A 22,845-nucleotide genomic window follows, 5' to 3' on the forward strand; every position below is an offset into this window, starting at 1 on the left:
GTCTAAGTTTATCATTTACGTAAATATACCGAAATGGGATTGCATCTCAACGTTGGTGCGAGTACTTATTGTCAGGAACATTGTCATATTTTCAGCAATTGTAGTAGATATCAATATACTCTCTATTCTTAATCTTGAGAAAGAGTAGTCATTTGTAAAGTTGGGAAATATTATTTGGATCATAAGATTACCAACGGCGAGACTATAATTTATGGACGAACCAACCACATCTTGGATGTTGGCGCGGAATTCATTCAGCTATTTGTCTAAATAGCGTTTTAGCTTATGTCAGTTTGTGATGAAAACCATGAATCTAATTCTTAACCCTAACCATCAGCTGTAAATCATAATCCTTATTTTTCAAACTGCTTTACAACCATCATTTAGCCCTATTAAGTAGGTGGACATTCTCAAGGTCACTGTGGCGTCGCTTAAAAGTCGTCCATAAATTAGTCTCACCATTACCAACTAATAAAAGTTGGAGAATAAGTTAGTTTGATTTACTTATAAATTTAAAAAAATTGGTTTCCACCTACGTTCACCAAAGTGTGGATGCATAAACTTATCATCTAACATTGTCCCAAAACTTTAAAAGGGACTATCTCTGACAGGTTATATATTTTTCTATCTCTGATATATACGTCTATATATAGGATGTATAAATATAAACTTGAGTACAATGGATGCCCATATATTCTTTTCAAAAACAAAACAAGATGTAAGACTAGAGGGAGAGAAAACAAAGAAAATACGGCGAAAAAACTAATCGTGACATGTTAAAGAATAAGCTCTCAAAGGACAAGAAAAAATATGAATAAGTAACAAAAATAAATCTCTAAAAAAGGCGTCCAAGTTTTATAAAAAAAGAAGAGAATGTTTCAATTCTAATATCATTGAAAAATAATACATCCCCTTCTCTGTGTCATGTACACTCAAACTTTGAATTTCTGTTTTACTTAGCTTGATTTATTCAATCATATCAGTGGGGGTAATCGTAGTAGAAAAAGAAAGAGAAGAGGAAGGTTTATCGCAATTTAACGAAGAATCCTGATTACTATCTATATCATTTATTCTTTTGATTACTTTTTCGAAAATATATGTCCATGGAGCAATAGCAGATGATTCATTGGACGTATTCTCATAATTCATAAAACCAGTCGATACAAAGTTAAACTGTTCAGATGTGGTTTTCGATAGCTAAAAGCAAAAACAGTAAAGAATTAAAATGTTGCTCATATTTTACACAACAAACAATCATGTTAGTGAAATCAAGAGTTTCTCTTATTTTACAACAAAACCATAAATAACAGTAAATTGAATTCGTGATTCAAAGGTTGATTATCTGTTAAAAGAAATCAATTTATATTTTGTAATCGACACAGTTCAATATGATACTGATTAGCATGGTGTTAATGCTCATTTTTTGAAATTCTAGAACACGGTTCAAATGTAACCGGAAGTATGAGATCTATAGTTTATGTGCTGCGACACTTTTCTGAAACTAAAAATAATTTATTGTTAGAGACTCGGAATTAACATCACTGTAACAAAGGATATTTATTATCTTTGGGTTAATGAAGTCAAACAATCTGCAAACCCAGAGAAGGGTTAGATGAGAAACAGGGTTCTTTTCAATCATAAATAACGATTGTTTCGCTAACTACTATCAGAATTTCTGCGCCTCCCAATATGTATCAAACTGCCAGTTGATGATTCCACAGACCTTCCTTCAGGGAGATATAGTGTGATGAAACGGTGGTGAATTCAAAATTAGTCAGTATTAGCGATAGTAATGAATAAAACGAACATGTACAACTGAATCACAGTGTTGTTATTAAGTACGAAATATAATGTATTTACGAAAATACACTTTGTATCAACTTACTCCTAATTCCTGAAACAATTCAGATTGTGGTATATCTATAATAGATTTCCATGAAGAATAACTACACAACTCTTTGGGGGTTATTTGGTTGTCACTAAGTCCTTTGGTCTTCAAAGGATTTGGTACTAAATCGAAATACTCTTCTTTTATTTCCCTCTTTTCTTCAATAGAACTGTTCATTTGGGCTTCATAGTTTAATACAGATAAACGTCTACTTTCAGTGATTCGTAATAATTCATAAAAACTTATTCGACTACTATCATGTGGATTGCAATCGATTCTCATTGTGTCATTATTATCATCATTTGTATAGTAATCTGGAATAGTATTTTCGGATGACAAGTTAACAGTTGAATTTGCAATATGTATATCAGTGGAATTAGTATAATGATAAGATGGATTGGTTTCATCAATATTTTGACGATGTGCTGTACGCAAAGCATTGAGAAATATCTGAGTAATTACAGGAGTATCTAATTTGTCTGTATTTGTAGGGAAAATTATTGATGATTGCAATGCGGTACAACTATTTGTTATATCATCATTACATTGAATTAGTGAACAGATAATTGGTAAAGTAGTGTTAAAAGCATTTTCAACTGTAATTTTGTTTACATGGTAATCACAAGAATAATCAGACTGTAGAAAGTCCTGTCCAACAAGATCATTTGACGACAGATATCTGTAAATATAAAGCGAAAATGGCTAGCTTTAAAATTCAGATAATAAAATGATAACCAAATAGTTTTTATGATTGAGAATAACTATGCTAGTAAAGCAGTGTTTATAGTTAATAAAGCGGTTTGAGCCACATTAGTCTTAAAGGAAATAATGTACGTAAATAATCAGTTGACTATTCGTATTAATCGATAAGCATTAATAGATGTTATTTCCCGCACATCCAGCTACAGTGTTGACGATTTGTAAAGTGATAATGGTTACACTAAAACTACACCAGGGGTTCTAATTTTAAATGAGACCGTAGTTTGTGAAGTATACTATAGTTTTCCACACTTGCCAAGTGGGTACTAGAGGTTTTACTCTGAATTTGTTCTAGCGATATAAGAGCAACTCCTTAACAATAACTGACCTATGTGGACAGTAAGAATAGGAAAACTAATTTTTTAGGAATGAACCTTTCTTTACGTTAACAAACGAAGAAAATTATGATACAGTTTGTTCATAATTACAGTATGCGATTGTCCGTGGAATATACAAAAAATGTCATTGGAAGATAGCAACCAATAATGAGAAAAAGGTCAGTGCAAGTAATATGAATTCTGGACCTTTAGCGAAATTTCGGCGTGTAAATGTACGAAAACCTATTGAAGGAACAGGACTCAGTATGAATATCAGTTTCTGTATAGTTTAGGAAAACTATCTTCCATCGCTCAGAACTGATAGCAACAAGGTGATGAATGGCAAAATATAGAATTCTCTATAGTATGAAATTTGGCAACACATTGTTAGTGAGAGCAGAATATATTTATGTATATGATAAAGTTCCAGTCGTTTGACCGTAATAATAGTATTTTCAAGGGGCAGGATACTACAAATATATCTTCAGAAAGGTTTTGATCTTGTTACAAAATCAGGAATATTAAGTTAGTTGTATGAGTCTCAAATCGGCCGAACACTTTTTTTACTTACAAGAGATAACAGTTATGCATTTTTTCAATTAAAATCTACCTGAGAATAGGTAGACAGTAGTGAGAAAAAACAGGTAAGGATAAACGTTACTCGTATTCAGTAAGCAAACTCAATTGCTATTGGCTGGTATGTTGTGCGCCTTTCTTCTAACAAAGCACTATCAGATAATTAGCCTTGGGAAATAATTTGGCAGGCAGGCAGGCACCTTGACGCAGTGCATGAAAATAACTAATCGTGCAGTTGGTACGACATTTATTCCCCGTGAGCCACGTTTACATCATTTACTTAATACTCACAATTCCCCAGCCGGACACGTGAACGCATCGATATATAGCGAAGATTCAGTGACTACAATAATAGTGGTCGTAATTAAATGGTCAAAAACAAAAATTGATACAGCTCAGTTACTTAAAACAAACTTACTCGGGTGGATTTTCAGTAGACAGATAACTTTGATTATTGTCGTTCTCCTTTACAGTGTTCCAAATACCTGAATAAATATTATCGTTTAACATAAATTTATTCTGACTGAAATAATCTTTTAATCCATGTTCATAAATACCAGTTGGTTGAATAAAATGGTTTGTTTCGAATTGGGGTGATATAAATTGTGGATGAAAAGATGATAATGATGGATCAATTGGTTCAGTCAGAAATGATTGTGCAAATGTATGCGTTACTTCCGATAAACGATTCATTGCTATAAATATGAAAAACAAGGGGTGAAAAAACTGAATTCAACAAACGAATTTCGGGCAGCTTGTTACTGAAATCCTAGGCTATCCTCAATATACCCACACCCATAAAATTGTTAAAAAAAACCTTTGCTTAAATGGTTTCTGAAAACTTGTATAATCTGAAGGTAGTTTCTGTCACAAACTACCCTTCATAGGATAGGATCATTGGATTTCGGATAAATGATCAAGTGACTCTGGGTTCGTTTTAAATTTTCAAAGTCCTAAACGCGATCTCATGAGTCCGTACTACAGGAGTTCTCCGATAATTTCTGGTGTACAATAGGTTTCTAGATGATTCCAGTTCGTGGTAAAGACTAACTCTAAAAATTTTAATTACAGAAGGTCAGATAATTGACAAATTACATTATTGTTAAATATCTAAAAGTGATATATATATATATATATATATATATATATATATATATATATATATATATAATTTCCCAATCATGGTGGTTTAATACCCGGATTAGACGAAAACGATGTTAGCTGAAACACTACTTAACGTTTAATCTTTTCAATTAAACATAATTATTAGGCAGAAATAGATCGTGTCTAAGAGCGGAATCTTGATTCTCATTTCATCCTATTTCTTCACTCTGGGATGTGAACCCAGTACCGTTCGCCGTAGATCATTATTATTACAGAACATCCTGAAAACTTCTAAGTACCAAAATTAATTTCAATGATACAATGTTCGAAGTAAGAAAAAAAACAGAATATTCATTCTATAAAAATGTTGTGTACAATCAATTACTAGGTAGTTCTGTAGAAAAATTCAGCTTTCTCCTTATTAACGACAACTAAACAATTAAGTTCTTAAAAAATTGGGATGTTGATGATATGCAGATTGATAAAAAATATACAAAGAAGTGTTCAGATAAATCACTTTATTTTAAAGTATTCAACTGAAACTGGAAAACTTCAAGTGTGTTTTGGTCCCAAAAACATGTATTCGTATAAGTTATCTAACTGTCAGCGCTGTATGCCCAACATTTTGTGATCATATTGTATAAAGTTTGTGTTTACAATAGATAGTACAGACTATCTGTATATCATCTTTTGCTATTTCTAATCGATTGCACAATCCGGAATGGAAGAAAAGAACTAATCTTAAATTTGTTTACGAAGAAAAATGTTCCGATAAAACAAATGTAAGCAGTACAAAAGCATCAACTTATATTCATGTTTTATTCAAACTGAAGCTGGTAAGCATTAACATCAAGAAGAGGTTATCAATGTGTTGTTGAGAATTCAAGAATCATTTCTATAAATCCAATTTAATAAACAACTACACGTATTATTGAAATGTTAGCCACGTTTTAGCCGATTACTTACAAGTGAAGTATTTAAACAGAGAAGAGAAGTAGAGTTTGAACTTGCAATTCAAGAGTTGAAATCGAATCTTCGATTCGTAAAGACAGCTTATTAAGAACCAAATATCTAATGTGTATCAAATTTCAGTATTTAAATGATTGCCTTGATATATATATATATATATATCAACAGGTATAAAAATTAATCTTTACCCTCATCATGTGAATCACTCGAATATAACATTTCATCTGAATGTAACAATGGTTGGTTCCAACATTTGGCCGACTCAGTAACAGCTCCGCTCCATACAGGATGGATTGTCAATGGATATTGATCATTAATGGCATAATGATGCATCCTCGCCATTTGGTTGGGACAAGTTTCAATAGTTTCAGGCCAATCGAATAATTCACTGTTACTAACTGTATCAAGCGATTGATATGGATGATTAACGGACTTATCCGATTCATTAGATGGAATCAGTGAAGATGAGATTGCTAGTAAAAAAGGTGAAAAATATGGTTGATATTATTATGATCATTATCATCGCGTGTTATGTTATTAAAAATAAACTGGAATATCTATGTAAAAATGTAAATTTTTGCTTGAATAACTTGTTTTTAGATATCAATCGACACGTCATATATAATTTTTGTGATTCTATGTATATAATTATAATGCGTCTATTAAATGAAGTAAACACATACTCATTATTTGCAAATAATCAAGTTTAACGAGAAAACTAAGAGTCTGATGAAATTTCATCCGAAAGCCATTTAATGAAATAATTCACTAAATAATGAATATACTAATAAATATGCATCAATTTCAGCCCTCAAATGCCCTGGTACGGCCAACGGTGGGGATAGTTCACTCTCCCTATCGGAACGCTCTCACATGGCCACGCGTATACAGCTACTACCAGGAAAATCCTACTCACAGCCTTCTCGCGGTGGGGTGTTGTTTATGGAATTGATAGAACGAGAAGCGAATATCCTGCACTTAAACAAGGTTGGTGGGTATTGAGAAACCATCTAGGATTGTTGGAAAACCCTGATTCCAAACCAATGGTGTACATGAGCTCCAGGATCCTGAGGGAACAAATGATGCATGAACTAATCGCTGGTCACTGGCTACCATGGGACTGCATCTCCTAACGTTGTTCCACTATCTTGTGTATTAGACCTCCAGGTCAAAGGCTTGGGGGTGGCCCCCTAATAAAACCACCTACTTCGGTCTGAGCACCCGAGCAGTACCACAGCCCACACACAAATCAAATGACTTGTGTAATGCCTATGTATTTGGTGCCCCTTTGTACCAATACTTATGTGTTCAAATAAATAAATAAATAACATCAATTCCAATTGACACGTTACATTAGGACAACGGAACAGTAAATTAATTAACTGGAAAACAAAAGTATTTGAATTACTAGCAACGATAAAAGTGGCAAGTAGCTTGTAAAGAACAAATACATTAAACAGCGAAACGTATAACATATTAACAATCAATATCCAGAGACAAAAAATGAATACGATTGAGATCCGGCAGTTGACGTAAAGCTATTTCATCAAAAGTAGCTAACCACACATATACTATGATTATTTAACGGATTCTAATCACACAATGTGTGCTTAAGCGGACATTCTTCTTATGACATTCAATTTGTACTTTTTAGTACAGTTCAGTCTAGAATTCAATGATTTTATGAATATATTCATCTGGAAAGCGAACTGTTTATTTCTGCATATCTTAAATGACTGATTATTGCAATTAAACCATGTAAAAGAAAGCTTATAATTACTACGATGTGTTGGTGTTTGTTATTCTCCAAATTTACCGAATAGTAGGTTAACTTCAAACATAGTATATATATATATATATATATATATATATATATATATATATATATATATATATATATATATATATATATATATATATATATATATATATATATATGTAAAGATTTGAAAATGATAGTTTATTGGAGCTGGATAGTATAGTGAAGGATCTTTGATTGTAATTCTAGACACCATTAATGCCTACCTCAAGGCTTGTGCATGAAGTAAACATTATTGTCGTGTAGGACGACAATAAGTCTCACCATTAAACTATCCGATATTATTAGGAACGTCTATTCGGTCTACAAATCTTTTTTTATTATTTTACGGTATAGACTAAAAAATAAAGAATTAATATTGTATTTTTAAAACAAGGAAACAATAAAGAAAACTCACATATATGGTTAGTAGTTTCCAAACTTTCTTGTGAGGTGACACACCGTTCAACTGTAAATCTTTGGGAGAGAAAAGAGGGTAAGATAAGATTTTTCATGACGATTATGTTAGATATAAAATTCAACGTGTCGTTCTTGTAGATTTTGAATGTTATCAAAATAAACTGTAGTCTCAATAAAGAATAAAAATCAATCAATATACGAAAGCTTGGTATTACGACATGGTTGACATGTGTACAATCCGTTCAGGAAGAGTTAATTACATACATAGTAATGAGATCTCTTTATGTTATTGAGGTAACCACATTAGATACAGTAAGTTATTTCTCTAGTCGAGCAATTGTACATGCAATCTCTGTAACAATAATTTAAATAGTTACTATCATCCGTATTATATCATGTACTGTTTTTCATATTTGGATTGTACACTCTTTTATTTACGCTCATTGTGTAAAAGTTATGGATCTTTGCAGTTATCATTTTATGACTTAATATTACACTCTTGATTATGCTGTTATCTTGATGATTCCTTGTCCACGTTTCTCTAAGTTGATTGATATTCTAGGGAATAAAATGGAACCCATTGGACTTTAAAATAGAAAACCTTATTTAATCCATTAATGAAAACAGTTTCTCTTCATCAAAAAAGACTAAAATGAAGACGGTTCAGTGAAGAAAATTTTCTTTTCGATGACATTTACATAAGCTATATAATCATATTTAAGATAAATTTTACATATAATCCACGATATTAATGTAAAGCAGCCTTAAAACTTTTCACAAAGTAGTCAAGAATCATGGAGAGTTTTAAAGGATTGAATATAAGTAGCATAAGCTTAAAAGTAAAGAGCGAAAAATCATTTATAGAAAAAATGTATAAGACAATGATGATGAAGAATAGAAGAACAACCGGGTCTAAAACATTGTGAAATTAGAAAGAATACTAAGCGCTGGAAGATGCCTATTTTTAGAATACAGAGATCAAGTTTGAACTGGTGAATTTCAGTAGTTTCAGCTGCTCACAAATTTCTTATCCAAACCTCTATTGAGTCAGTCCTTTTTAAATAACCCTGAACAATGATTCATGTGACTATAGTTGATCACGTTCTCAAGGATTGAGCTATTAACTCACTAGTATACCACTTTAGATAGTCATCTCGGACAACATTTAGAAATAAATTTGGGAAGTTGATGGTTTATGTGCTCCACAAGAGCACGTTTTATTTATTTATTTGAACATATAAACATCGGTACAAGGGGGCACTGAATACACATACGTCACACAATAACAGTGAGGTCAGTAGCAATTATCATTGATTTGTATGAGGACTGGAATACGCCCCGGGCGCCAAAACCGAAAAAGGTGGTTTTATTAGGGGGCCACCCCCAAGCCTTTGACCTGGAGGTCTAATACACAAGATAGTGGAACAACGTTAGGAGATGCAGTCCCATGGTAGCCAGTGACCAGCGATTAGTTCATGCATCATTTGTTCCCTCAGGATCCTGGAGCTCATGTACACCATTGGTTTGGAATCAGGGTTTTCCAACAATCCTAGATGGTTTCTCAATACCCACCAACCTTGTTTAAGTGCAGGATATTCGCTTCTCGTTCTATCAATTCCATAAACAACACCCCACCGCGAGAAGGCTGTGAGTAGGATTTTCCTGGTAGTAGCTGTATACGCGTGGCCACGTGAGAGAACTAACCCCACCCTCGACCGTAACAGGGCGTTTGGTAAGTACATCATAAATTTTGTCCTAGAGCATCAGCACATCGATAGTTGACTGATACGCGTGGCTATGTAAGAGTATTTCGAGAGAAAGAGCGAATTATCTCCACCGTCGGCCATACCCGGGCACGTAAACTGATAATTTCACCTTAAAATTGTCAAACAGTTGAGGGGAACTCTACAACCAGTCAAAAGTCGTATCATTAAACAAAGGATCTAAAGGAACTATTCCTACTCTGCAATTTCAACGTGAAATTCAGACTCAAAGATGATTTGTATGGACAAGTTAGATGGTATTTTATTAGAAACTCCACTGGGTCGTCTTCTGACAGACTGACGTATGGTTAACTTAGAGAGCAACTATCAGTAAACTTCATTTTTGTAAGATATATGAACACTGCTCTCATCATGTGACACAAAGTATTCTTAGCAATATATCACAGCAAATATGATCCAAAAGAGTATTTCTTCCAGTTAACCATCTTCATATTTTCTAATAAAGTAATCGGTTTTTTAAAATAAAACCTTGATAAAAACGATTAAGTATTGGGTTTTTCGGGTGGCCTATGATAATTTCTACTTACGAATAATTGGAAGTTCTTCTAATATGAACTCAACGAATGGAGACTCGAATACACCGGACGCCTAACACACAACAACTCTTCAAAGCTAGTAATCTACACGTAATGAAATAAAAACGGAATAACCCTGTCTACGGATTAAAATTAATTGAATCTACAGCAAATAAAAAGTTAGCACACTAAAAGTCATAACAATCAATCAGGTGACAGAAAGGTTATTGCGGAGGTATGAAGTAAAAAATGTTGTAGATGATATCATTTGAAGAAAGAAATGATGTTAATTAAAAACATTAGATAACCTGGGCTCTTCTCAAAACTTTTTGTTGTAAAATAGAATTATCATTGATACTGTAAGATCAGTATCACATTATTATATACAAATATCTTCATACGGTATTCAATCCTTCGGTTTAACGACTGATTATGATGTTCATGTACTTCTAATAACGATCCAATCCTATTTACACTTCCATACTATCCACAAGTAGTATATACTAATTAGTAAAGTTGTATTCAACCAACAAGTCATTTTTAACGCAACATGTCGAGATGCACACATGTCTACGTGTATCCTCAGCCGATTCCCTCTACATTCCCATTAAGTCATAAGTTTTTTTAGTCTTTACTTGTTAACTTAGTTGATTCTACAAGTGTAGATTACGGTTCTAAACATCAATAGGAGGATTCAAATAACCAGTACAAATGAATTATATAACTTAATTTGCGATGATAAAATTTTTGATATAATTTAACAAGTACTTATTACCAGTGACAACTAATGTAATCTGCTATAGGAATACCACCTCTTAAAAATCGATTTTTTTTCTAAGAAGCACATATTGGTCATCAAAACAAATTATTGGATTCAGTATAGAAGTGATATGATAATAACCAAAAATATCTATAAGGTAGACAATTACTAGAAAAAGGTAAAAACATTAATTTACTCATTGTATTCATCTGTAGGTTGTTTTGTATGTGGCAGTCTTGGAACAGCTGATATTGAAGTTTCTTTTTTATTTCGATGATTTACAACACGTTGATTGTCAGCAGTAGATGGGGATGATATTTTGTCGATTGTATCTGATTGGTAGTTTAAATGGGCTGGTGAATTATCGTTTTGATAAAACACATTCATTACACGATCTAGCTTACTCTTATTATTGTCATCATCCACATCAGGTCCAGATGCAGAGGATGGTGAGGAAGAGTTATAACACTTTTTACGTGAAGAGATACGTTGGGCTTGTTTCCGACGTATTTCGTGATGATGATTATTATTGACATCTTCAGTTAGTCGAATAGACGCCTGAACAGCGGCAACAATATCAGCTTCTGCCATACGCGGTGGAGAAGCGTCTTTATTGACTACCGTCGTTGATGTTGAAGGTGCTGCTGCTGGTGGCGGTGGTGACGCAGATTCGATTTTTGTAAAACGAGAACGATTTGATGAGTTGGAATGATCATCTGATGCATTAGCATTAAATCCTGATGGCTTTGAGATTTCAACTAATGGGACCATTGTTTTCTTTTTGCGATTTACTCGTGACGTACTCGCTTTGTCTGATGTTTGATTAGTTAATTTTGTCAAGTTTTTTGAGAATGATTTCCTAAAATGAAAGAGATATTCACAACAAAGCAAAGAAAAAAGAGAAATGAATTTGATTTGTCCAGACACGATAAATTTGAAGATCATCTTCATCTTTAACAAGATAACAAATAAAAAACATACTAATAATAGGACAGTTTTATTGTAGTTGTGGAATAACTAGTCAAGCTCAACATCAGTTAATACAAACCAAAGCGAATTACCGTATTCGGGAAACACAGATTAACCCATTCTAGGGATAGTTTAGCGTAAGTTTACATCAAATCAATTAATAAATAACTGAAAAATCCTTTGTTGACCATTTTAGTTCAGTCTTTTAAACTTAAAACTACTCCTAGTTTCGACATTGTCTTTCAGTTTTGAAAGAAACAATTTGAAAGTGATAGATTTCTATCTGTAAATGATACATAAACCATGTAGAAATTCACCTTGAAGTTAATGAATAACACTATAGAAACATATAATTCATTATCCGTTATTTACATAATTAGCAAGAGGATCATTTAGCTTTATAATGCGGTAGATTAGAAAATGGTTTAAAAAAACACAAGATATATGAGGAGTCTTAGTTGACTTCCATTTTAAAGTAAATGTCTTCGAACTAGCCTTTGTATTAGACTAATTTTAACAATACGCATTTAAATTGGGAAATCAGCATGAAGTGATAGATTGTAACTATAATCACGTTGATTTAACTTAATAACTTGTTGGAGAGATCCAAAGTATTTCTCGAAAAAGTACAAAGGGGTCCTGAAAACGCTGGGAAACATTTAATCCAATCAGTGTTGAATAGAAGTTTCTCAGAAGCACCTAGAAAACGGAGAGCCATGTGTCAAATTTCCGGGCGGATGATTATCTATCCTGCTACAACGTTTGGTATGGTTCCAGAAGCTTCCAGAAGCACAACTTACTTACGCCTGTTACCCCTCACAGAGGAGTATAGGTCGCCCACCAGCATTCTCCATCCAACTGTCATGGGAAATCCTTTCCAGCTGCTATCCATTTTTTCACGTTTGCTTACAATCCCCGGTGCAGTGTGTTCTTTGGCTTTCCTCTTTTCTGGTTCCGTTCAGGATTCCAAGTTAGAGCTTGCTTGGTGATGCAGTTTGGTGATTTCCGGAATGTATGTCTTATCCAGCTCTAGTATCTTTCTTAATTTCCTCTTCAGCTGGAAGCTGATTTGTTCTTTTACACAGTAGGCTGTTTGTAATGGTATCCAACCAACGGATATTGAGTATCTTAACTAGACAATTGTTTACAAATACTTCTATCTTTTTGATGATGGTTGTAGTAGTTCTCCAAGTTTCAGCTTCGTACGGTAGAACTGTCTTGTTGTCTCTACTGGAGGTTGTGACTGACAGTTACTTTGAATTCCAGACGTTCTTCAAATGCAGAAATGGTGTTCTTGAAACTCAGTGATTGGTTTGTCTTCTTTGTCCTTGACTGGTCACTCTGTTTTACAATATTTCCCTGCCAGTTTCTTCCTTGCATCATGTAGTTGTCCCATATTTCCTTCTCTTTCAGCTTTTTCCGCTATCGTTGCTAGCTCTTCCACATATTTCTGCTTGTTGGTTCTAGTTTTCTTCTTCACTTTCATGTCTGCTTCTGTGTATTCAGCTTGTGCCTTGAATTTCTCTGCTCTTGTTCGGCTGTTGTCAATTGTTGTCTTCTTATTCTCCCCTTCTTCAATCTTGTCCAGGGTTTCCACAGAAATTCATTCCTTATGATAATTCTTCTTGCGAGCCAGCATCTCTTGACACGTTGAAGTTAGTGCTTCTTTGATCCCTCTGCAGTTGTCCTCCATCGTAGTTTCTTCTTTCAGTAGATCCCGGAAGGCTTGAAACCTGCTGCTACGTGTTTTCTTCAATTCGTTGAATTCGTCAGTATCCAGAAAGAAGGCTGTATTGAACATTTGTACTGCTGTTTCCCCAGTTGTCCATTGATTAGTTAGCTTCAGTCTCATCTTGGCAACCACCAGGTGATGATCTGAAGCCATGTCAGCTCCTCTCCTGGTTCTCACGTCTTCCATTGACCTTCTGAATTCGTTATTGATGCAAATATGATCTGATTCTCTATAGTGTGGTTCGATTATACTTATGTAGCTTTGCGTATGCGTTTGTGGAGGAATATTGTGCCACTTATAAACATTTTGCTGAACGCACAGAAATTTGAAAATCTCTCCTCATTTACGTTTCTTTCTCCTAGTCAGTCCATGTCATCCCATGATATCATCATACCTGGTGTTGTCCATTCCGACTTTGGCGTTTAGGTCACCCATCATGATGGTCAGGCCTTTTCCTGGGCACTTCGCTATGATTGATTGCAGCCTCTCATATATCTAATTTTTATCGTCGTCTTTTCTATAATTGGTGGGTGCATAACAGTGGATAACATTCATTGTGATTCACTCCTTCTTTGTTTTAAAAGATGCTTTGATGATTCTGAGTCCATAAGATTCCCATCCTATAAGTGCATTTCGTGCTTCTTTGGATAGCATCAGAGCCACTCATTGTGTATGCGAAGCATTTTCTTGTTCATGATCACATTACAGCACCACCTCTACCGAATTTAATCTCTTCTATGCAGCTTGGGTCCGATGGATTTCACTGATTCCTAGCACCGCCAAGTTGTATCTCAACATCTCCGCAGCTATTTGATTAGTCTTCCTGATCTCGCACATTGGCTGAACGTTTCATGTACCTATATTGATTTTGCCCCGACAGATTGCAGCCCGGATACAACCAAGGATGAATTCTACCACCAGTTAACTGTTCTTCTCCAGAAAGTGCGTTCGACAGATATTGCAGTACTAGCCGGAGAATTCAATGCTCAGGTCGGGCGTCTAGACACAGAAGAGAGTCGTTTAGGTGGCCGATGGCAACTTGTTGGTCGCAGGACAGATAACGGGGACCGTCTTCTGCAACTATGCACAGGCCACAACCTGTTTCTGGCCAGCACTAACTTTCGGCACAGTCATCACCGATGTGCCACCTGGCATCCCCCTTCTGCATCTCAAACCTGGACTCAGACTGATCACATCGCGATCAGCTACCACTGGTGTGGTTGTGTACAAGACTGCCACTCCTTTTGGAGTACCTATCTGGACTCTGACCATGCCCTGGTCTGCGCCAATCTTACCTTACTCTTCAGTGGCCAACGAAGTGACCACCACGAAAGGATTGATGTCAGCAAGTTGGTTGCAACTTCTGTTGCAAGTAAGTATCGAACCGAGCTAGCTTCTAGGCTAGCTACCACTCCACCGAAAAGTATAGATGAGCATTGGTTGCAATTGCATGACGCTATGAAAATGGCGAGTAAAGCCGCTTGCGGCTTCGCGAAACGTCCCACTTATAAGCACTGGGTTTCTTCAGGCTCCTTACAACTCATCGAAGCCCGTCGGTCCATTCCGGGTGACTGTGAGTTTGACCATAAACGAAGGATGTTACGTAAGGAAATTGGGCAAAGCTTGCGTAAGGACCGAGAAGCCTGGTGGTCGGAGCGTGCTAATGAGCTGGAAGCAGCAGCTGCGTCTGTTAACTACCGGAAGCTCTTCCAACTCATCCGAGCCACTGGCAGCAAGAAGTCTGGTGTGAGTGAAACAATCTGTGAGGAGGACGGGATGCCAATCACTAACACCCAACGACGTCTTGGACGGTGGGCAGAATTTTTCGAAGGGCAGTTCAACTGGCCTGCTACTCCGGCAACATCGGTCAGACTGTCCTGTCCTCCATGGCCGGTGACGACTGATCCACCAAATGAGGCGGAAGTCCGCGAGGAACTCCAACTCTTGAAGCGCCACAAATCACCTGACCCAGATGACTTACCTCCGGCTCTTTTTAAAGATAGTGGTGACTTTCTGGCATAGGAACTGACTGTGTTGTTTACAAAGGTCTGGGAGCTAGAGAGTGTTCCAACGTCATGGAATGACTCAATAGTTGTCCCTATCTTTAAAAAGGGTCCACGTCGTTCCTGTAACAAATATCGGCGGATAAGTCTACTTCCGATTGCGTCCAAGCTATTAGCTTCCGTCATACTTCGTAGACTGTTCAAAACCCGAGAAAGATTGACTCGCGAGGAGCAGGCTGGGTTTCGTTCTGGTCCAGGATGCATTGATCATATCTTCACCCTCCGCCAAATGTTAGAACACCGCCATACTTATCAAAGGCCAACAATCGTAGTGTTTCTTGACATCAGGACTGTCTTCGATTTGTTGGACAGGACTGTTCTCTGGGATTGTCTATTGAAGAAGGGTGTGCTTGAGAAGTTTATTAACATCCTAAAGTCCCTATATACAAACACCTCAGGTAGAATGAGGGCATACAACCACTTCTCTCCATTGTTCCATTCGAGCAGTGGGGTTAGGCAGGGTTGCCCAATCTCACCATTCCTCTTCAACTTTGCCATCGATGACATTCTGGAAACAGCTCTGATGGATGTAAGTAATGGTGGTGTGGATCTGTTGCCTGGAGAAAGACTTCTCGACCTTGAGTAAGCGGATGATAGTGTCTTACTGTGCGACAATGCCCAAGGCATGCAATCCGCACTTAATCAGTTGGCAATCATTGTCCGTAGGTATGGTATGTGCTTTGCACCTCCGAAGTGCAAAGTACTTCTGCAAGACTGGCAGGATTCTAATCCTGTACTCACCCTGGATGGTGAGCAGATAGAAATAGTCGAGAAGTTCGTGTATCTAGATAGCTACATAAGTGCTGAAGGTGGCGTGAGTGATGAGATCAATGCACGTATAGTGAAAGCCAGAGCGGCTTATGCCAATCTGGGCTATCTTTGGTACCTTCGTGATGTCAGTCTGGCTGTAAAAGGTCGGATCTAGAACGCGTCGGTGAGAGCAGTTTTGCTCTATGCTTGTGAAACCTGGTCTCTCCGAGTTGAGGACGTCAGACGACTCTCTGTGTTTGATCATCGTTGTCTCCGAAGGATTGCTGACATCTAGTGGCAACACCATGTTAGTAATGCAGAGGTTCGGCATCGTGTGTTCGGGCACAGAGACGACAATGCAATCGGTGTCACCATCTTGAAACACCGACTTCGGTGGCTTGGACATGTTCTACGAATGTCGTCCCAGAGAATTCCACCTCGTTCATTATTTGCCGACTCTGGGATTGGTTGGAAAAAGCGGAGAGGTGGTCAGTATATGACATCGTGTCGTGGTATGAAAGAAAGCTGTAAAGTACTGACTTGTGTTGGTCCTTCACGACTCCCTGGCTGGGGTCCGAGAGATAGCGCAACACAGTGTGGCTAGAGACGTTATCAGATATGGTTCAGAATAGAAGCCAGTGGCGATCGTGCTGTAACCTTCTTTTACTTTCTTCATAAAAAATGGTTGTATCTTCCTTAACTGAAGGGTTTCTTCTGATTGTACCTTTCCGTTCCCCCATTATTACCACTATTATTATTACACTACCTTACACCAACCTCTTCGTTATTGTTCTTTTTTTACCCTCCTTACCTTTTTTTCTTTTTCCTTCTCTTTAAATTCTCATTGTTTTGTGTGGCGCATATATATTTGGCACATTCTTGTACCAATATGTATGTGTTCAAATAAATAAATACGTTATGCTCGTCAGGGTTGTCCGCTTTCACCGGTTTTACGTAAATTTTTCATAGACATGCTTTTGGAGATAATACTTTCATCGCCAGACTTTTTATGTGTTGGTCTTCCAGGAGATTCACTTGTTGACTTAGAATACGCAGATAGTATAGTTTTGTTTGATGAACATTCCGACAAAATACAGTGATGTGACCACCTTAAGCAACAATGCAAGCATGTTTGGAACGCGTTTCTCTCTCTTCAAGTGTAAAATGTCGCCTAAGGACTGCCTTGAGTCATCGCTTGAATTGATGATAAGGAGATAATTAGTTGAACGTATCGATCACTCCGCTTATCTTGGGAGCCTCATCATTATTGACGGCCTGTTGTCTGGCGAAATCTCGGCACGAATACAAAAAGCCTGATTGACCTTTATCAACCTGCGTCACATGTGGCGTAGGTGAGATATACATCTTTCAAATAAAGGGCGAGTTTACTGCGGAACAGTTAGCTTATTTCCACTTTATGGGTGTGAAACATTGTCCTTAAGAACAGAGGGTATTTCCAGGTCAGTGGTATTCGATCATAGGTGTCTTCTAGGAGTCGCTTGTGTATTTTGGGACCACCAAGTGAACAATGGCGATTTTAAGTATGGGGTACCAGGTAAATATAGAAAATCAGTTGATGAGGTAGTTAGTGAATCATCATCAACTGAAGTGGTCGGAACATGTGTTACGTATGCTCAACTACTGCCTACCTCTACGGTTTGGGAGCAATGGCAATATTCCAGCCCTCACACAAATCTAACAATTTGTGTGGCGCATATATATTTGGTGCCTCCTTGTACCAGTGTTTATGTGTTTAAACAATAATATTAATAGTAATAATAATACCTAGACGGTCGACGTTGACTGGTGAAAGTGTTTTGGAAGGAAGGTAGGGGCGCTCAAATCAAAATATGGCATCAAGGCATGAAGTCATTGAGGATTGGAATGATGCATGTCAGGTGTAGACTACTTGGTTGGGGTCTGTGTGATTACGGTAACCAATGATTAGAGACTTTGAAGGACATGGCTTAAAATCGTTTGCAACGATGCAGGTGCATCCACCCATTGCCTTCCCCTAGATTCTAAGTTTCTGAAATCCTCATAGCTTTATTCATTTCACTAATTTGTATTTTCTTGAATTGTATATCCAATATTTAATCTTTCCTATTACCTCTGATACCGTTACTACCTCTACTATTCTGGGATTAAACCTGAAAATTTCACTTCACTGTGCTAATGGTGTATGTCAATTTGAACCGATGTACATACGTACCAGGTTCTACGTTGTGACTGATTGACTATTGATTAGGTAATTGCTTCATTATTATTACATATTAACAATAATATTATTATTGATCAATAAGAAAGATAGTATTGACTTACAAAGATGCTTTCTGATTTTTAATTTCATCAGCTGATGATTGTTTCGATAAGCCGAACTAAAAAGTGTTTTTTTTTACAAAAACGAAATAAACATTAGTAATAATAATGTCGAAACTTCATCATGAAAATTGTATCATTATAAAGTTGACTTATACTATGATATTACTAAACTTATTGTAGAAAAAAATCAATATTAATGTATATTAAAAGTCATCTGTACTTGCTTAAGCGCTAGTGATTTAATATAGGAAAGGTCCACTTGTAGTCTATATATTTTTTGTCAGAACTATGAAATAAATAATCTGATAGGGAATAAACTGTACTATTGTACTTCAATTTTTAAGTCCTGTAATGCGTATTCGAATGTAAGTCATGAAAATCAGTTTGTACAAGTAACTAATGTGACTGAATTAGCTTACTGTATGCTTAAAATGTTACTAACTTAACTGAAAAGTGTATTTTGCATCAAATAAGACATTGTAATAAACAGTGAAAATTTTAGACTCATGTGGAAAAAAAAGTATATCACATCAGTATATTAAGCTTGAGTGACAGAAATAAATTCACAATCATGAGGGAATCTATGTCAGTATTATATTGAAAAATAGCAAGTATGCGTCCACTTTTTTCACTAAGTAAATGATTAATTGGTGTGATTCGAATTACCTTCGATTTTCCTGGAGTAGATATCACTTTAAGAAACTTTACGATAGCACTAGAGTATGCAGATTATATAACAGTGGATAAAATTGTGAACTTCCAACCACATCACTTATTAATGTATAAAATATTAGCTAGAATATAATCAAGTCGGGGAAAAAACTAAAAAAGGGCCGACAAATATATGGCGTCAATCCATGAATTTGTTGATTGTTGACCTAAGACGTGAACCGAGGTACAAACCAGTCGGACAAAGTCTTCGAAATTAGAGAAGTCAGTGATTGCCTGTTAATGGCGTGGCTCGAAATCAAACACAGTGATGCTGATGCACCCATTTTTCATTTAATTCCCGAACGTGTTATGAATCTTTGACTACTTTCCCTTCTGATTTGTGTCTTAGGTATATGTTTATTTCTGTTGTTATTCTCACAAGCTTTTGCCTTGGCGTGGTAGTCAGGCTTCCATATTGTGATGACCCGATCGAGAAATAATAACTGGAATACCTTCTTTTAGATTTTACCATATAAAGCGAGTTGGTTGGGGAACGGTAAGAATAGGAACAGACTCATAGCTCGAGAACAGTTCTTTCATTGCTAATTGAACAAGGATGTAACTGCAGTAAGGCTCCTTTCAGATAACTAGTATCTGCAACGTTGCTGCCTTATCATAACGAAAGGGGGGGACAAAAAACATCAGTACTAAAAATAGCACACCACACGGATTCTCATCTTCGGAAGTAAGAACTTAAAAGTACAAAACCAATACATCAAGAACTATTCACAAAAAGGATGTTTGACTAGTGCCAAGCAGTTGCTCCAGGTACTCAAGATCAACCCTTACTGTTTGTTGTTCAGTCACTCCTCCGGAAGTATCCTTCCACAGTATGGGAAACTGGGAAGTGATAACCGACTTCATACCTTTAAAAGTACTCGAGATCACCTCGGTGAAAAAGACAAACATCCTCCTCTTGAATCATGAGTACTACACATCTGTTGATTAATTGGTAATATTTTCATTGATTTCTTTCTCTCGGACTTTTTGATAAACAAAGTGATATGAATTTATAAACTTCTATATAAGATTTTATGTTACTGTCACTTTTATAATCATTCTTATTGAATGGCAACTTCACGATTATAATGATGAGTGAAATTCAAACTATAATAATGGTTTTTATAAAAAGAATAACTGGAATTGAAATGTGCTATCTGTATTTAACTGTAATCATTTTTCCTTGTACAAAATTCCAAATCACTGTCATTGATACACTATTAACTTGAATAGTTATTAGTCTTGTTAATTCTAATGTGCCGTGTTGACCTAGTATAATAACTTGACCTGAAGCATAGGATGACTATTCATTTCAATAACTGCAATCACGTACATTGTTCATTTAAAAGAGTAATACGTTTTCATGCTCAAAGTTATCTTCTAATGATTTGGTTAAAAATAACATTTCTGTTCCACTACATGTGACATGACATTTAGTTTGACCCCAACCAACTTTATTTAATAGATAAGCGTATATCAGTATGGGGTTGTGGAGATTGTTGAGTTTAAATTGATATCATGAATAGATCAATGTTAGACCACCATTGAAAACCTAGAAGCACTGTACGGCCGCTTCGTTCTAGTATGGGACTCCTCAGCAGTGCACATCCGCGATCCCGCATGCAGGACTCGTGGATTGGTTGAGGTTAGACATTAACACCGTTAGATGCCGGCTCAGCAGTCTGGAGGTTAAACGTTCGCACGCGAGACCGAAGGTCCTGGGTTCGAGTCCTGCATGCGGGATCGCGGATGTGCACTGCTGAGGAGTCCCATACTAGAACGAAGCGGCCGTACAGTGCTTCTAGGTTTTCAATGGTAGTCTAACATTGATCCATTCATGATATTAATTTAAAATACGCATATAGTCAAAGGTTTCGAGTGCATATGAATACTCAGTCAAGTTGCCCAACATAGATCGGACGTTACAGATAAATTTCCAGTAAGGCTTGACGAAAAAAATTAAAAATCCATTGACTTGGAAGATAGTGTTTTTGTAGATACTAAGTGTGATTTAAAAACGACGATTACCACCATGAATTGGCAGCAGCTATGGGACTGGTGAAAATCATGAATTCTTATAGAAGTTTCGTGTAACTGACAGTTCACGGTTTTGGGCGTACACTAACGGGTAGTTTCGAACCAGAGCGAAACACATATCTAGTGTCTTGATGATTCTCAATAGTTCTTCAAAAGATGTGATTCGAAAATCACTTTCATACACTGTTAAGTGACATTCAAATTTACTGAAAATGTATCCTGTTTAATTATCAAAAATAAATTAAATGAAGTGGATTTTAAAGAATGCTGGTTTTAGTGGATGAGACTTATTTCTAACTAACAACTAAATCACACGTACTACTATTCTAAGATTAATAAAATTGAGTTTGAGATACATTTAGCAAAGCTAAAAAGAGATAAATTGGAATTTCGTAAGCTAGTCAATAAAACTTCATAGCCTATTTAACGACCATATTTCCCATCTAGTCTCATAATCGAATTCAACTCTAACTATTTCAGTTCGAACAACCACATTAATTATCATTCCAGTACACAACAATAATTCTAATCAGATAAATAAACAAATCTAACTTACTAAATTTTTTTTATTGATTATCATTGTATCATTTGATGAGAGTCGACTTAATAATGGAGTTGAATGAATATTATCATTAGTAACATTTATAATATCTGATGACGATTGACGAATACAACGAAAATAACCATAATAAAATGAATGTAAATTTAAGCTTGATATTAACCAATCTTTGAATTTTCCCAAATATATAATATACATTTTTACTGTTTTATATGGATATTTAATGATAATTAAAATCCAATGTAAACTAATATATTTAATAATAAATAATAATCCTAATAACCATTGGAAATAATTCATCCAATTTGATCTTGTTGATAATATTTGACGTTTTAATTTTTGTTCATCTGAATTAATTTTATCTTTCCATCTAAGTTTTGTTCCTGTTATAGTATAATTTAATGTAGAAATTTCATCATTTTCAACAGTATTATTTGTTAATTGCTTTTTCATTAGTATAGAAGTACTTGGTGTTGTAATTGTTGAATATGATAATTGAGAATTGGATGTGGTAATTAACTCTCGAGTGGAAGGATTACATAAGTTTTTATCGTTTGTACAACAATTGATACATAATTTATCATTTGGTTGATTCAAATTAAATCGCTTTGAAGAATCTGAAAGTACATTTTCCGGTAGTCCATCTATGTAATGTCGTAATTTAATATGACGTGTATATAATTCCTTAGCATCTCCATATGATATGATAAGTATTACAGTGATATTGAATAAATAGAATAGAAAGACCGTCATCCTATTTAAAGTAGTAAAACAATTTGAGTAAACTAAATCAATATAATTAAGCAATTATG

The 22,845-nt window shown here is 35.7% G+C and overlaps 1 protein-coding gene across 1 annotated transcript in view; it reads right to left on the reverse strand.

The window, feature by feature from the left end:
• Positions 1-598: 598 nt before the first annotated feature.
• The window catches only part of MS3_00005327 (uncharacterized protein), an 86,249-nt gene continuing 64,002 nt past the window's right edge, over positions 599-22,845 (reverse strand). Inside the window, exons 22-29 of the mRNA XM_051213380.1 lie at positions 22,031-22,787; positions 18,727-18,782; positions 11,087-11,749; positions 7,830-7,888; positions 5,802-6,086; positions 3,959-4,235; positions 1,886-2,567; positions 599-1,197 (exon numbers count right to left, since the gene is read on the reverse strand). Coding sequence (XP_051069355.1) covers positions 967-1,197; positions 1,886-2,567; positions 3,959-4,235; positions 5,802-6,086; positions 7,830-7,888; positions 11,087-11,749; positions 18,727-18,782; positions 22,031-22,787 — 3,010 coding nt within the window. The 3' untranslated portion in view covers positions 599-966. The remainder of the gene's footprint in view (positions 1,198-1,885; positions 2,568-3,958; positions 4,236-5,801; positions 6,087-7,829; positions 7,889-11,086; positions 11,750-18,726; positions 18,783-22,030; positions 22,788-22,845) is intronic.

The sequence above is a fragment of the Schistosoma haematobium genome, chromosome 3 (genome assembly GCF_000699445.3).
Source record: "Schistosoma haematobium chromosome 3, whole genome shotgun sequence".
Taxonomy (NCBI): domain Eukaryota; kingdom Metazoa; phylum Platyhelminthes; class Trematoda; order Strigeidida; family Schistosomatidae; genus Schistosoma; species Schistosoma haematobium.